The sequence below is a fragment of the Atractosteus spatula genome, chromosome 22, assembly GCF_055471065.1.
Source record: "Atractosteus spatula isolate fAtrSpa1 chromosome 22, fAtrSpa1.hap1, whole genome shotgun sequence".
NCBI classification, from domain to species: Eukaryota; Metazoa; Chordata; class Actinopteri; order Semionotiformes; family Lepisosteidae; genus Atractosteus; species Atractosteus spatula.
Window position 1 is genome coordinate 11957837 of NC_142727.1, and position 14393 is coordinate 11972229.

A 14393-nucleotide genomic window follows, 5' to 3' on the forward strand; every position below is an offset into this window, starting at 1 on the left:
AAAGTAGTATCCCTAAATATGAGGGTGATTCTTTCAGAAGTATTCTAGTTTTACTTCACTATGAAAAACCAGTTTCCTTCTTTGCCTTTATTACTGTTTTTAATAATTACCCTCTATAAGCCAACATGACGTCTCAGAAAACACAGACTACTACTACAGAAGGTATTGACAGAAGTAGATATGCAACTTTTCTACTGTTTTTAATATTTAATAAATCTATCCCACAGTTAAAATGATGGGATGAGGTGGTTAAGCACGTCCTTGAAGAAATAACACATTTTTAAAACTTATTTGAATTCACTTTTGCTAAGATTTTTCGCTATTATCTTCTCTCATCACAACACAATGCTTTCTTGTTTTAGTGCAGTGTTTTAGAACACATAACACCTATGTGTTATGTATAAATATATATAAATATATGGATTTATATCAGTAAAAAAAAGTATGATATGGAGACATTTAGTTATAAACCTGAGCCTTGTTCAGTCTTTTTAAAAGTATTTCTCTCCCATCATTTGTGGGAGGTCATACTGAAGTTTTCAGTGCTGAAATCTGCAGCTTATGAGACACATATAGCCGGGTAGCAACAGCTCTAGTCATAAGTGTCACAGGACTCCTGCAATTGCTTCCTCTCTTAGCTCTGTAAGCAAAACTCGGTCCTGACCTGAATACCTTCTGCCATTTAGCCCTGGGTCTCTGCCAAAGTTAGAAAGCTGAATTGTGTCAAACTGAACAGAAAAGCATGGTGTTTTTGTGATGCAGACCAGCACCCAGTGGGGGATAACCTCAGCTCATTTCAGCTGTGACCTGATTTGGGTTTAAACTTTACAAGTAAAGGTGAAAAGCCAGATTACTGGCCAAGTTCCGGGCTATTTCAAAGTATGCTTCAATATAATATGGTTATTCCAGGGTGCTAAGAGACGTGTACGTACTGTTTTGATTCCACATGGTTCACATGATAAAAAGCGAAAGATAAAATCATTTTTAAGAACCACAATATATTAAAGTAACCCATTGTCTTAAAGCATGAGTTAAACACATTTTCATCAGACTCTGTGTCATGGGTGTCAGAAATAGTACAGCCAAGAAAAATGTCCTAAATGTTATAAAACATGGTCTTATTCCAAACCACATCTGACTTAATTAACAAACACATTACAAACACTTTTATATTTATTGGTGGCATATTATATATATTATATTTTATGGGTGGCACCATTCTGTATTGGTTAGCGTAACCCCGCAGTTTTGGAGTTCAATTTTGGTCAGGGGCACTTTCTCTGTGACGTTCAGATGATTCCCCATACAGTATCTGTGGAGATATACTCTAATGTGCTTTGCTACCCTGCCATTTCCCAAAGACATGGTGAGGAGTCGGCTGGCTCTCCTACAGTTTTATTTCACATGAGGAGGTGTACTTTTCTACTGTGTTCCTTTACAGGAGGGTGTCCACCTTGTCTTTAATCCCATTTTAGCAGGGATAAGGCACAAGTGAAGATATGGTACAAAGGGTTTTAGAGAAACAGAAGGCTCAGGAAATGGCCACTTACAGTAGCTCGCTGAAGCCGCTGTTTAGAAAAAGGCGAGGCCACTTGTGTGAAGAGCACCGGCGCCCTACCTGTATGTGAACGCAGGTGGCGCTTGAGTGCAGTGTGGCTCGGGAAGGTGCGATTGCATTCGCTGCAGATGTAGCTCCGAACCCCAGCGTGGACTTCCATGTGCTGCTGCAGAGCTGTCTGGGTCTGGAATCGCTTGCCACACAGCAGGCAGAAGATGGCCATGTCTGCACCTGAGGAAGCAACACGGAGAGGGAGGTCAGAAAGCTGCCTGGGAAGATGGACCTGACCAACACCCATGTTCATGTCGCTGCTGTTGAGCAGTTTCCGCTACTAACTTGAGATGATCAGATTCCACGGGAATAAAAGCTGCTAAAACATCCTAATAATAACACTTCTGTTTTCCTACCACCACCTCAACATTCAGAGTTGAATGCAGTTTCCACATAACATTTATGAAATGGAAACATGCAACCCCCATAATTTTGCGAACGAGCAAGTGTTAATAACGCGCTCACCGTATTTGAAGACCCATAAGTAGAGTTTAAGACAAGCATTTTTTAACCTCCTCGCTCTCACAGTCCTCATACAGAACTGAGAGGGGTGCGGCATAATTAAAAATGCTTTCAGATTTTCAACAATTTCTGCAGCATTTGCAGGGCTCTGGTGACTCTGCGGCAAGATCAATGACACTCAGAAAACATTGGTGAAAAAACATTGTTTTTTCTCTGTTTCCACTATGATGTCATATTACCAAGAGTCCAACTTCACTTAAAACTTCAAAATAACAATGAGAAATTCTCAAAAACCCAAAATATTCTGACACTGACTGCACAGTGCTGTGTAGTAGGCTTTTGTTCCTACATTTGCATAGTGCTCTAAAATTGTACATTATCAAGATATAATGATTAGCAAAGCGTATGATAGAGTGGCATTACGTTATGTATGAGAAGTGTTCAATAAAGGCACAAAACGCATATTCCACTTATTTTACCTCAAGCCTTTTGTGAGCCTGTTCAGGTAACCACAGCAATATATGTCGATAGTAATAAAACAGAACAATGTGGAAATTAAATGTCTCAGCACAATCAACTGCGAAAAATGACTGCAAATACAGTGGAGCCTGGAATGAAAACAACATTGTTTTAATGAGTCTTCTAATTATTGGCCCTGTTTCAGAGCTGTAAATGTACACACCAACACCATATTTGTAGATTGCACAGTTTATCAGATTACATTGTTTGAAGCCCATGCTGTATACATGCAAAAAGGATTACGTTTATGGGCTGTAGTTGCTAATTCATTTCACAGGGCGACAGCAACCAGATCAAATCCATCACAAAGGACAAATGAAGAAATCAAATTTTCAATTATCAAAGCGAAACTTATAATTTTATGAAAAACAGCAAAAAGACCTTGAGAAACTGATGTAATTATTTCCTGCGGAAAGCTCTTATCGTTTTCCTTCCAATAAATGCCCTGAAAGCATAGGACATCACAGGACCTTTTCCTTCACTCTCACAGAGAGACAAACACACACGGATTCACACTTTTTCAATTACATCTCTGTGGAAAACTCAGGGGAAACCTGAGTGTTTAGAATCCAGCTTCTATTTCACTAGTCAATAACGCATCTTTCTAGCAAAGCTGCCACTAATTTAAAAATCTATGAAGAGCCCTGGCTGCATGTTCATAAACCGGCTTCCCTCCAAATCAATCAGCATCTGACTAAAGTGCAGAAAAGGGGGAAAAACATGCAAAAACAAACAAACAACAACAAACAACCAAACAGACCTGGCTGTAAATCACAGACTGTGAGTCAGTAATGCAAGATGTGTGCAAACACATACTGACAACACTCTCTTTTGATTTCTCATCTCAGGTCTTTTTTTTCCCTGCTTCTTTTTTATCAATGAAAAGGGGGCATTGATTCAACCAATTGTTCCAGGAATCCCCTAAGGAACTGAGGTATTTAACTGGTTTTGAGTGACAGGCCCATGGTGTTTTGATGTAACACTGGATAGTGCGGCGCTTAAGGTTTTAAACTGATGATCGCTCATCCTCTTCAAAGCTGTCCACCACAGTAACAAAAAAAAATAGAATGAGGGGAGAAACAAGGCAAACAAAAAACAAAATCAGCCATCAGCCTGCTTCAGGGTTGAAAATTCTTGGGGGATCCAGGCTTAGGGGGTCCCCAGAGTAAGACACCTCCAATCGAGGATAAACAAAATCTTTCATCTTCTGGCAAACTTGTGTCACATGTGGAGATTTACATTTGTTCTTTTCCCATTTTCATGAAAACAGCTGTCCTTTCATGACGTCCTAACACATATCTGCCGTGGTTTTCCTTTGTAGTTTTGGTTTATTTCAACATATCAGTAAAGCTGCATTTTCAAGAGCGTAACGTCGCGGCTCTCAACTCTTTGAGAAGTGCAAACAATAAGTCTTAAACTTGGGGCTTAGAGAGCACTGTTAAAGGCTTTTATCCCCCTTTTAACTCATGGATTTGTGCTGTTTTTTTCTCTGTGATTGTAAAACAATCCAGTAATAAACGCAATAACTATTTGTCCTACTGTCCTTGAATTAAAAGAAAGGCTAATTAATATCTTGATTCTCCATTACCTACATAAGCAACATTTATACTTTAATAATACCTAAGGAAGACAAAGACAGTTATTTTGGTAAGTGCAAAGATGGGGAGAAGGACAGCTTCAGAACATGGTCTGCCCACAGTGAAACATTTAAAATTAATGACACTCACGTCTAGTTTGAAGTAGTACCTGTTGATAAATTCAGTTTACAGAGTTAAGTAGAGCTAAGTTGGCTAAGTATGGTTTGATAACCTGCACATTTGAACTACAGTATTATTGCACAGAGACAGTTTTTCATGTATTCATTAGCAGGAAACCACTTCTTCCATGCTAGGGTTGAGGCAACACAGGACGTACTCTGGAAGCACAGGTCAAAGGCTGAGTCTACACCCTGGATGGGACACTAGTCCATCACAAGGCAAACACTAGTAGAACTACTACAGTAGTCCAGAGACACCAACTTATCTGCCCAGTACGTCTTTGGAAAGAGAGAGCAAACCAGAGCACCCATGGAAAACCCAAACAAACAGGCAAAATCTGCGCTGATAGCACTGCAGTCTATAACTGGACCCAGGATCCAAGAGCTAAAAGGCAGCACAGCTTTGTGCAACGCTACTACACCACCCAGGGACCCGTCCTGTCAAGTTCAGTTTTAAATCAATGAATCATGTTTTTTAGCATCCCAACTTAAATTAACATGACATGAATACATTTACAGATCAATGAAATTATCAAACCTCATATTAATTCTATAAATGCTATATCTACATGAAGTTCTGCTAAATGACCAAACAACAAAAGAGAGGTAATACTACAGCAGATTTCCTCTTCAGCAACGTGACTTGAAATAGAAGTAAAAGAGTTCATATTAATGATTTCTGACAGCCCAGATGGTTCAGTAGCTAGCACACTGACCTTTCACCTTCACCACCTTTACACATCCTGTAATTCTGCTGTAAAACAATAAACCATTTATTCTTTGTCAGCGCATGTAGTTTGCATTGATGTGGTTCAGATATTTGAGAAATGTGCAGCCTTTCATATCATTGTGAAATCCAGGATGCACTTCTTAAAGATTGAACGGAGAAATACGTTTTAGGAAGAACAGTTAAATGTGCCGCACAAGCAGGTTGCCAATATCTACGTTTTTATACTGTTAATAATAGCTGCAGTGATGTAGATCATATGAATTTTGAAAAATTGGACAAGTATAAAATAACAAGCTTTTATTAAAAGTCTGAAAGGTATGAGTGCTGACTTCCAATCTTTCTTCTTGGAAAATTGTGAAATTTGTATTTCTTTAAAGGGGTTATTAATGGAGTGCATTCTATGGATAATAACACAGGAATATGAACTCTTTAGTATTAGTTTTCCAAAGGGGTTTTTGACCTAGGTGAAAGTTCAAGCTATGATAGGTTTGTGTGGATACTGCTTTAAGATTCAACTGCCTTTGAAAAACAAACCCCAGAGGGTGTGAACTGTTCTGCATGAATGATTATTTACAAGAAGGAATATACACCTTGAGTATGAGGTAGAAGCAGGGAGGTTTAGACAGAACATGCAGAACAGAGTTGATAAGCGTTCTTCCATTGAGAAGTACAAAGCCAAGTGTCACGTGCACTGTACAGCAGATAGCTTGTTCCAAGGACCAATGGCTGTAAGATATACAAAGATGAAATGAGAGGGGTAAAACAGATGTCGTGGGTAGATACAAGTGTTAAATAAAATCAAAATAAATTAAAAATAAAGGGCAAAAAGAACTGTTTAGCCTCACTCCCACTCCTGTCTCTTAGGATGATTTACCTCTGCTCTTCCATCTATTTACAACGTCATCTGCAAGCACCAAGCCTCTCCTTTATACTTACAACATTAATTTAATGGTATTGAAGTGGCTGCCAGTGGTATTTAACAGTGCTGAATAGGGGGGTTAATGGAAAGAACTTCTTTCAAGGAGGAAGTGACAGTGCTGCACAATCCTTTACTTTCATCTGCCTGAAATCTTCAGCGTAATAACTTGGAACTGAACTCAAGGTACCAGTGCTAAAGGAAAGGGCTAGGTTCCATCTTACAGGCCATCTTATCAAGTGCCTTTTTTTTCTTTCGTAACACAGAATTACACAGTTATATAATTTCCATTTAAACTATCGCCTACAATTGTGTCTATACCTCAGCATGGAGTGTATTCATTATTTAACTCTGTAGAAACAAAGAACTCTATTCCTCTGTTCTGAAAAACAATTAACACTCTTAAACAACACTATAAAGACAGACTTTTTCTAGATTCTCTAGATAGTCAGACTTTATAAACCTCACAAATGAATCATTTCCTCAAGTCAGCTACTAACTTTAGACAATGGAAAGATCAAGCAAAAAGCATGTTCTATTTATAATTCAAGGAGTGCAAAACATCATTAAGTTAAAATACAGCCTTCAAGCAAAGAAAACACGAACTGGGATTGGTTTTACTGGTAAATGATGACAAATTTGAAAAGAATAATATTGTTTGGCCACGAACAACGAGAGCATCTTTGAATTAAGTTTCTACTCCATATGAAATAACAAAGAATCTCATTGTAATTAGTCTTTTACCCGATACGCACCTGCTGACAAAAAGCAAACATGCCTCTAAACAGTGAGAACAGCCATTTTTCAAAGTTTGGCTTTTATTTGTTGCTTTGTTTTTAGAACCCATGGTGGCCAAGTCCATTTGTTCAGCCTATGTGGCAGTAGCGGTCAGAACCATAAACTGGGTAACCCACAATGGAAACCTGTACAATGGCACCTGTGGTAATTTGACTGTATCAATCTCAGAAACACCCGCTCTCTAGGGTACTCTACTTCTATGCAAACACATTGTTCTTTTTTATGATGTCACTGATCTAGCCTGAAAAGGACATGCGTATTCTTGCAAGAAAATAGTGGTGGAAAAAACAGACACCCCAATACCTGCACACGCTTTTCAAACTTCTCCTCCAGACTCCAGAGCAAGCTCAGTGACTGAACCACCACTGGTCTTACTGAAACTGTACCTAGTGGTTTTTCTTATCTTTTAAGATTTTTTAATACAGTAATAAGAGTCTTGTAATTATGTTATTTAACAAAAAAAATAAACATTGTCATGTGTTTAAGATTAGAGAATATTTCTTCATAACAGTGAATTGAAAGCAGACATGCTTGATACTTTATGTACAATAGGCAGCTGTTACCGAAGAGCAATAGCAGTAGTTGCTGAAGTGAATCTGTGACATTTTTACATCACTCATATCTAGCAAATAGTGTACCACATTTTAGGTGTTTACTTTTTGTCATGTGAGATCCTATTACTGATTATGATTCACAGTTAAAATAATTAAACCTTTGCTAAATATGAAATAAGTCAAGGTAATTTTCATGTTGCATCTGAGGTGCTGAATGTTATCAGTCCCTCAAGCAGAGTTTACAGGTGATATGAATTCACTAATCCTCGAGGGTGTATAGCTCACATTTCAGTCCTATGGCCACTGTTTAAAAAGAGCACACCAATCACTCAGTTTACAAAGGCAATTAGATCCTCAAAAACTGTTTGCAACGCAAAATTTCACTTAAGGTAAATTGAATTCCCATTAACGTACTGTACATGTAAAAGCTTTCAACGCTGTAATGGGATGAGCTTGTTCAACTGCTCACCTTTTTCCCAATGCTTTAACTTCAAGTACTATATCCAGGAAAAATACCTTCCTTTTTTGATTTGGTTTTGGAACACCTGAAGCACTGGCTTCATACTTTGCAGACATAACCTCAAAAACAAGTATTGAAATACTGCATTTTCTTGTGAGGTTATGTGTAATGGTCAGATGGGATGAACCGAATTCATCTGCAAACAGAAGAAGAATGACTTATTTGGCCTTTTCTGGATTGGCGCTCCAATCCACGTGATTATTATTATAATGCTCACACCTGAAGAAGGCTCCACAGCCAAAAACGTTGCGTTTTCTTTCTTCTCTTTTTAGCATGGAATAAACCTATTACTCGTTCCTTTGCAGCCTACAAATGCTGACGCAGGTACTCACCGGAACTACTTATTATTATTACTATGTCAATATTTGCTTTATTTCCCAACCCCCACCCTCGATTCCAACAAAAAAAAAACAATATACTGTGAGACAGAAATAACCAAAACTGGGAAGAGTAATCTACTCTGTATTAGAATCAATGGAAATTCTTTATCAGGCTAGGAAACTACAGTACGCGTAGAAGCGGGAGAGAAAAAAATCACTTAGAACTTCTGATTTCAATCATGAACTCAAGCTGCCTGTGCAGCAATCGGGGAGGAGCTTTAAAAAAGTCTGACCTAGTCAGTCCTTGTTATGTTCCACACATGGTGACACACACTGATTTGTTTGCAGAAGTGTTTATAGCGTAACACCAGCTCCATCACACCAGTAGTTCTGCTGCTGCAGTGTGTTTAACAGCATGGCGACCATTTAAGAGTCTGGTTTATAAGACGATTATTTCTTTTAACAGATTCAGATCGCCTTCAAACAGGAGCTACAGTTTAGGAAATAACGTTTCAAGCTCCACTTACAGTCTTATGCGGACTGGGCTGTAAATCAAAACTGCTCATGTTTTAGAGAGCAGCTGCTAAACCAGACAGGCAGGTTTTAGGATGAGGCTTTACAAATTCCCCCTTAGAATGTAACATGTTTGGAAAGCAAATGCATGGAAATAAGCAGGCTAGATCATATAGACTCCACTGCAACAATTGCACAATCAGATGTGCAAGTATATAGAGGAATCACTGCATAAAATAGTACAGTATAATTCAATAGTGTCATGTCATTTACGATCATGTAAATTAAAAAAAAGTCCCAATGAGGGCTTTCTTGAGCCAAACTGAAGGGTAATAAATTGGAATTAAGTTGCGTATGCGTCATGGTTTTTAAGATTTTTCATATAAACAGATGTATAAAATGTAAGTTAAAGTAACAAGTAGTGGCCCAGCTCAAGAGGCTCTCTGAGACACAAGAGTACTGGGAAATGTCTGCTGTGGTAGAATGAAGTCTGGTTAAATAGATTCCAACTAGGTAATGAACTATGGAAGTCCATTTTAACAACTTATGAAAATGAGTGGGTGATGATGCAGAGAGCTCTGAATTCTGATAAAACTAGCCATTTATTTATTCGACATCATTGGGATATTTAGTATCTATGTCAGCACACACGCTCCCACACAGCACACAGACTCCTTTTTCATGGTTTTAAATGTTGTACTTCAACTCCTCATTTCTCCTTTTGCACACATTCTGTTTCTCTTTCAAAGAAATGACTAGTTCCCAGCTGTCAATCGATCACTCACGCCCTATTCACAGCAATAGGCTTTCTAATTATTATGATAGCTGTAGCGGTGATAATAACGAAAACGATTCTTACTGCAAGAAAACTAATTCGTCTCCTAACATCTGCCAATTATTAAAATGAATAAAGCTACGATGCAAATTAAGAAGCAGCGATAAACCGTAAATCCTGCGAGGTATGTGCCCCCGTTGAAGGAGGGCTTGTGGAGCGACAGCAGGAAGGGTGAGAGGTCAGCGAAGCCGGGGGCCCTCAGCCCCTCAGGCAGCTGTGGAGCGGGGGTGAGGAGCTGGCGAGATGGAAGGCTGGCAGAGGGGGACAGAGGCCGCCCCTGCTGGGCCCAGGGACAGTGCAGCCAAGCAGGGGAGCGGGAGGGGGGGACGATGCGGTCTGACCCCCTTTCCTCACTGGATACGACTCGCAACGAGTTACCCCTTGCACACCAGGGGGCTTCGTTGTCAGGGGGAAAGAAATAGGTGCTGATGCAAATGAAAAGGCATCCACGCAAACCTGCATGCACCTAAATCTGACTGATGCCTTCCAATGTATGTAGTGATACCACTACGATAGTAGTAAACTGTAGTAGGGGCTTCGGCAGAGTTAAAACATTCAACGGACATTAATACAGTAAAATCACAAGACACCCAGTAAAGCAAACAAAGAAGAGAGGGGGGCTGGATGCACAGTAGGTTGTTTAATTCATAAGGTCAAGAGATCCAGCCATCAAAACAGTGTAAACACATACCGTGTCAAAAAAAAGTGATTTCATGGCGCTCTCTTTGAAGGTAGTGTAATTTTCCCACTTTACGTTATTGGCTTGTAAACGGACATCATCAAACGGAGCCCTTACGCGTTCAAAGAAACTTTCACAAATCAGAAGAGAAGAGAACGCTTTTGTGTCAAAAAAGAAAAAAGAAATTACACTGTATCAAATCCGTTTACCAGAAAATTGTATGTTGCACATAAAAACATCTTATCCCTCACCACAAACATGACTCATAAGGTACTAAACAGCATTTATAAATTAACTGGGGCTCTCGCCTTTTCTCTTTCTACATTGTAAGCAATTTTAAGGGCACAGTTGCGGCTATCCAAAAGCAGTGCAAGACTATTCATTTCCACGGTAACCAGGCTATAGAAGAAAAGAAAACACCAAGGGGTCCTTCCTGTACTGTACCTCACTCAATGAGAAAGAAAGAAGAGGAAAAAAACAACCACCACTATGCCATTAATTTTGCAGGACGTGCAAAAGCAAATTAAAATATAAAAGCTCATGCCGCATAGATAGAGACCTAGATAGAGGGCAGGACAGGTCAAGCCTGTGGAATTAAAGTCTTTGCAACAGTGGGGGTTTAAGCACAGTTCCATTACTTGGTGCTCAATATCCACCTTCCCTCTCTTTCTTCACGGCCCAAGGCAGTCAGCAATTAAGAATGCAGCGCAAATCGGTGAGATGTAGGAGAAAGAAGAAGGGTTAGTTCTTGGAGTTAGATAAGAATTGCAGGCTAATTCTCGGCTGCCCCCTCAACCTCATTTTGTGCGACACAGTGCCATGTAGCTACATCTAGCTCAATTCCAAGTTTAAATTATACTTTATCCAAGCATGCTACCATTCATGGAAGCTCTTTACATCCACATGCTGATAGACAGAATATGGAATATTTAGTCGGAATGTATTTATTCTGAGCAGTGCAACAACGCCAGTTGCATTTTCATTAGCATATACTCAGTTTCTGTATCAAGGTCAAGACCTAAAAAGCACAGTCTTTTACTCCCAAGCAAACACTTCTATTACAGTACCACATGCTTTCAATTTTAAATGGTAAAGATGGAAAAACAGTCCATAAAAGCTGGCAGTCCATTCAAAATAAATGCTTTAAAGTCAATAAATGCACACATTAAATTCATGTCCAGCACAGAGGTGAGGTAACATCTGCATGTATAAAAGCCTATAGTTTGGTCCAACTGTCTGTAATGTACAGCACTGTCCATCATGGAAGACTCAATTACAGTCTTCATATAATTCAAAGCTGCTAGCACCCACATCTTGAGACCTGTTTTCTACCCATTGTTTCAGCTGCACCTGCATCAATGCAGCCTCTTAACCTTTCCACAAGCATATGGCGAGAGTCACTCGGGCCTTTCCTCTTCTGTCGACATCATGCATTGGCACCAGACCTGAGCTTGCATGGGGTGGGTTTGGTAGGCGTGCAGGTCAGCATCCAACACCAGCTGGTGATGTTGCTAAAGGAGCAAGAAACCTTGCCCTTTATGGGCAACATCTCTGCAAGTCAAGGTCTGACTGTGCTCACAATGTGTGAATAGCATGGCTGACTGCTAGAGTGTGGTGCCAGTATTGACTGGATATCTGGACAACTTGACCAACACTGCACAGGACACTTGACCTTTCCTCGTCCAGAATGTAATCACAAATGAAAAACCCATTCCACATCCAAAACGTGCTTTAGTCAATTCAATCTTGAATCTCAGCTTGCACTTCAGTAATGTTTCAGTGATATTTATATCTACTGCATCTTCATGTATATGTCAAATGCATCTACATTCTGTTTAGGACCATTGCTTATTTGGACCACAGTAATTCAAAGAGTGGAACTACTTCCATTACTACACAGAGTGAGATGTGGCCTCATAAATGCCGTGTAGCTGAATTTTGCTACATTAAGCATCTGCTCTCATATCAGCTCAATCAGTAGTAATTCTTGTTGCATGATAATAAAGTTGTGTAAAAATTGGCTGGTGGCCTGGGAAGCATGCTCTCCACAATCGCAAGGCTGCAGAGCTTATTTAGTATATAATAATAATGTTCCATCTTCATGTCTATTACTGGAGGAATGCATATCTTCCTGCAGTTCCATTTCAAAGTTTAATTGCGGTCTGTCGTGCCTCAGCACTGCTGTTCTGTAGGACCAAATCACACACACACATAAAATAAACAACTGTTATTTTATCAGTTAGGAGATGGTTTTGTCCAAAAGGCTGATAGGCCCCTGTCAAGACCAATGCCTGTCTGTGCCTTTAGATTTAATTATAGTTAAAATTTAGGTTTGTAATCCCCCTCTCCAAAAAAACAAACAAAGCGCAAAACTCCACAATTCTGGTGTAGATATTACGAGATGTACTGTTTTCAAATAGATTGATGCTGCCAGCTGCCCATGAAGTTGCCCTGTTAATTACTCCAGAGTGATGTAATGGAACCATATGGTTCTCCTCTGTGTATAAACTGCACTGTGAAATGTTTTAATAATCTCTTCTATTTTCAGCATTGAATAGCTATATTCTTAACACACAGGTTTATAGGACTGAGAGAGCAGCCTTCTCTCTAAGGTATGAGTATGACCCCTGTTTAGTTTTGCTGTCTTAACAAAATAATGACATTCAGATAAGTATTAAAGGTATAAATATCTCAAACACTCCAGTTCAAGTTTCGTGAGGATGGCATCAGAACCAAGTTAACATTTGATTACATAATGTCATCAGTACATTTAGAATTTCTCCTCTCCTTAGATCAAAGGATTTTTATTTACACCTGGTCTAAGAGGAGGAAAAACACAATTCAAGCCCGAGCCATCTTTGCAACCCAAACTAATTATTTTAAAAAAAGTGAATTATCCAGATAGAAAACAGAAAACAAAAACAACCAAAATTAAAAAAAAACAAACATGCTGCTGGGCTTAGTATAACATGCAATTTCATTACTATTTATCAGTAACACACGAAATAAAATAATGTGATGTGCCTTTAAGAGAATATAATTTACAGTGTGCAGCCAGCCAGCCAGAGTTTGAGATCATTTACAATGGAGAAACCCTACTTGCTGTGCCCTATCCCACAAATCCGATTTAATCAGACAACTCTACCAGTGTGGCTCGGAGTAAAAAAAAGGATAATTAGTAAACAGAGAGCTACTTCAGTGCTTCATTGGCATTCGAGCGGGGTTAGTGTGTCGCATTTAAAATGCAGTCTGATGAAGTCTACAAAATCAAACCATTTGTTACTCCTATTGAAGAGGCTTTAGGCCACTGGCAATTAAATTGGAATTAGTGCACAGAATGAGATACGGAGGATTCATACCAAGGAGGAAAACTGTCTGGAAGACGACGTGAAGTTCAATCAAGTTTACAGTTTCTAATATTTAATTTGTGAATAATTCCGTTCTCTTGCTAACCTCCACCTTTTTTCCTGCTTTTATTTGGCTCTCTTTTCATTAAGAAGGTACAGCATCTTCTCCTATGGTGAAGGAATGTGCATGTGAAGTTCTTACCACTTGCATCTTCCTTTTGTTAATGTAAATTCCTTTTATTTCACTCCACTGTGTTGAACCTCTGAACTTTCATGGGAAATATATATTTATACTGTATAGCACACTGGGGACCCAAAACTAATGGAAAAGCTCTTGGAGTCAATGACAGATGTGATTTTACATTTCAAGAAAACCTACTAAAAAGCGAGAGAAGTGTAACAGAGTTTGGAAATACTGGACTACAGCAGGCAGGAAGACAAATATTTAATTCTGATGCAAACAATTTGCCATTTTCAAGTGGTGTGGTTGTACAAGCTCACTTGGGTATTTGGCAAAGGCAGTTAAACAGAAAACTCACTAGCGTCAAACAAGGGGACTTCAGCTAAGAAATATTTTTTTCACTTTCAGAAAATATTTTTTTTGTGTGTGATCATGCTATGCTACATAGACTCTGTGCTACACATACTTGTAGCAGGAGAAAAGTTCAGTTTACTTGTTTGTTATACTGTAGATGCTTTCATTCAGAACAGACAGGGAAAAAAATGAGTTCAAACATGTTTCTGAAACCGAACACTTCATTTGGTTTGCATGTATGGTTAATCGACTTTAGTTGTTGAAAATCAAATACATTTTCAAAGATGTGTATTTCAAAAT

General features: G+C 39.0%; 1 protein-coding gene across 2 annotated transcripts in view; it reads right to left on the reverse strand.

Annotated features, from left to right (window-relative positions):
* The window catches only part of zbtb16a (zinc finger and BTB domain containing 16a), a 128349-nt gene that overhangs the window by 12755 nt on the left and 101201 nt on the right, over positions 1–14393 (reverse strand). For both annotated transcript variants that reach the window (XM_088939541.1, XM_088939542.1), the window contains exon 5: positions 1619–1789. In XM_088939541.1, coding sequence (XP_088795667.1) covers positions 1619–1789 — 171 coding nt within the window. The remainder of the gene's footprint in view (positions 1–1618; positions 1790–14393) is intronic.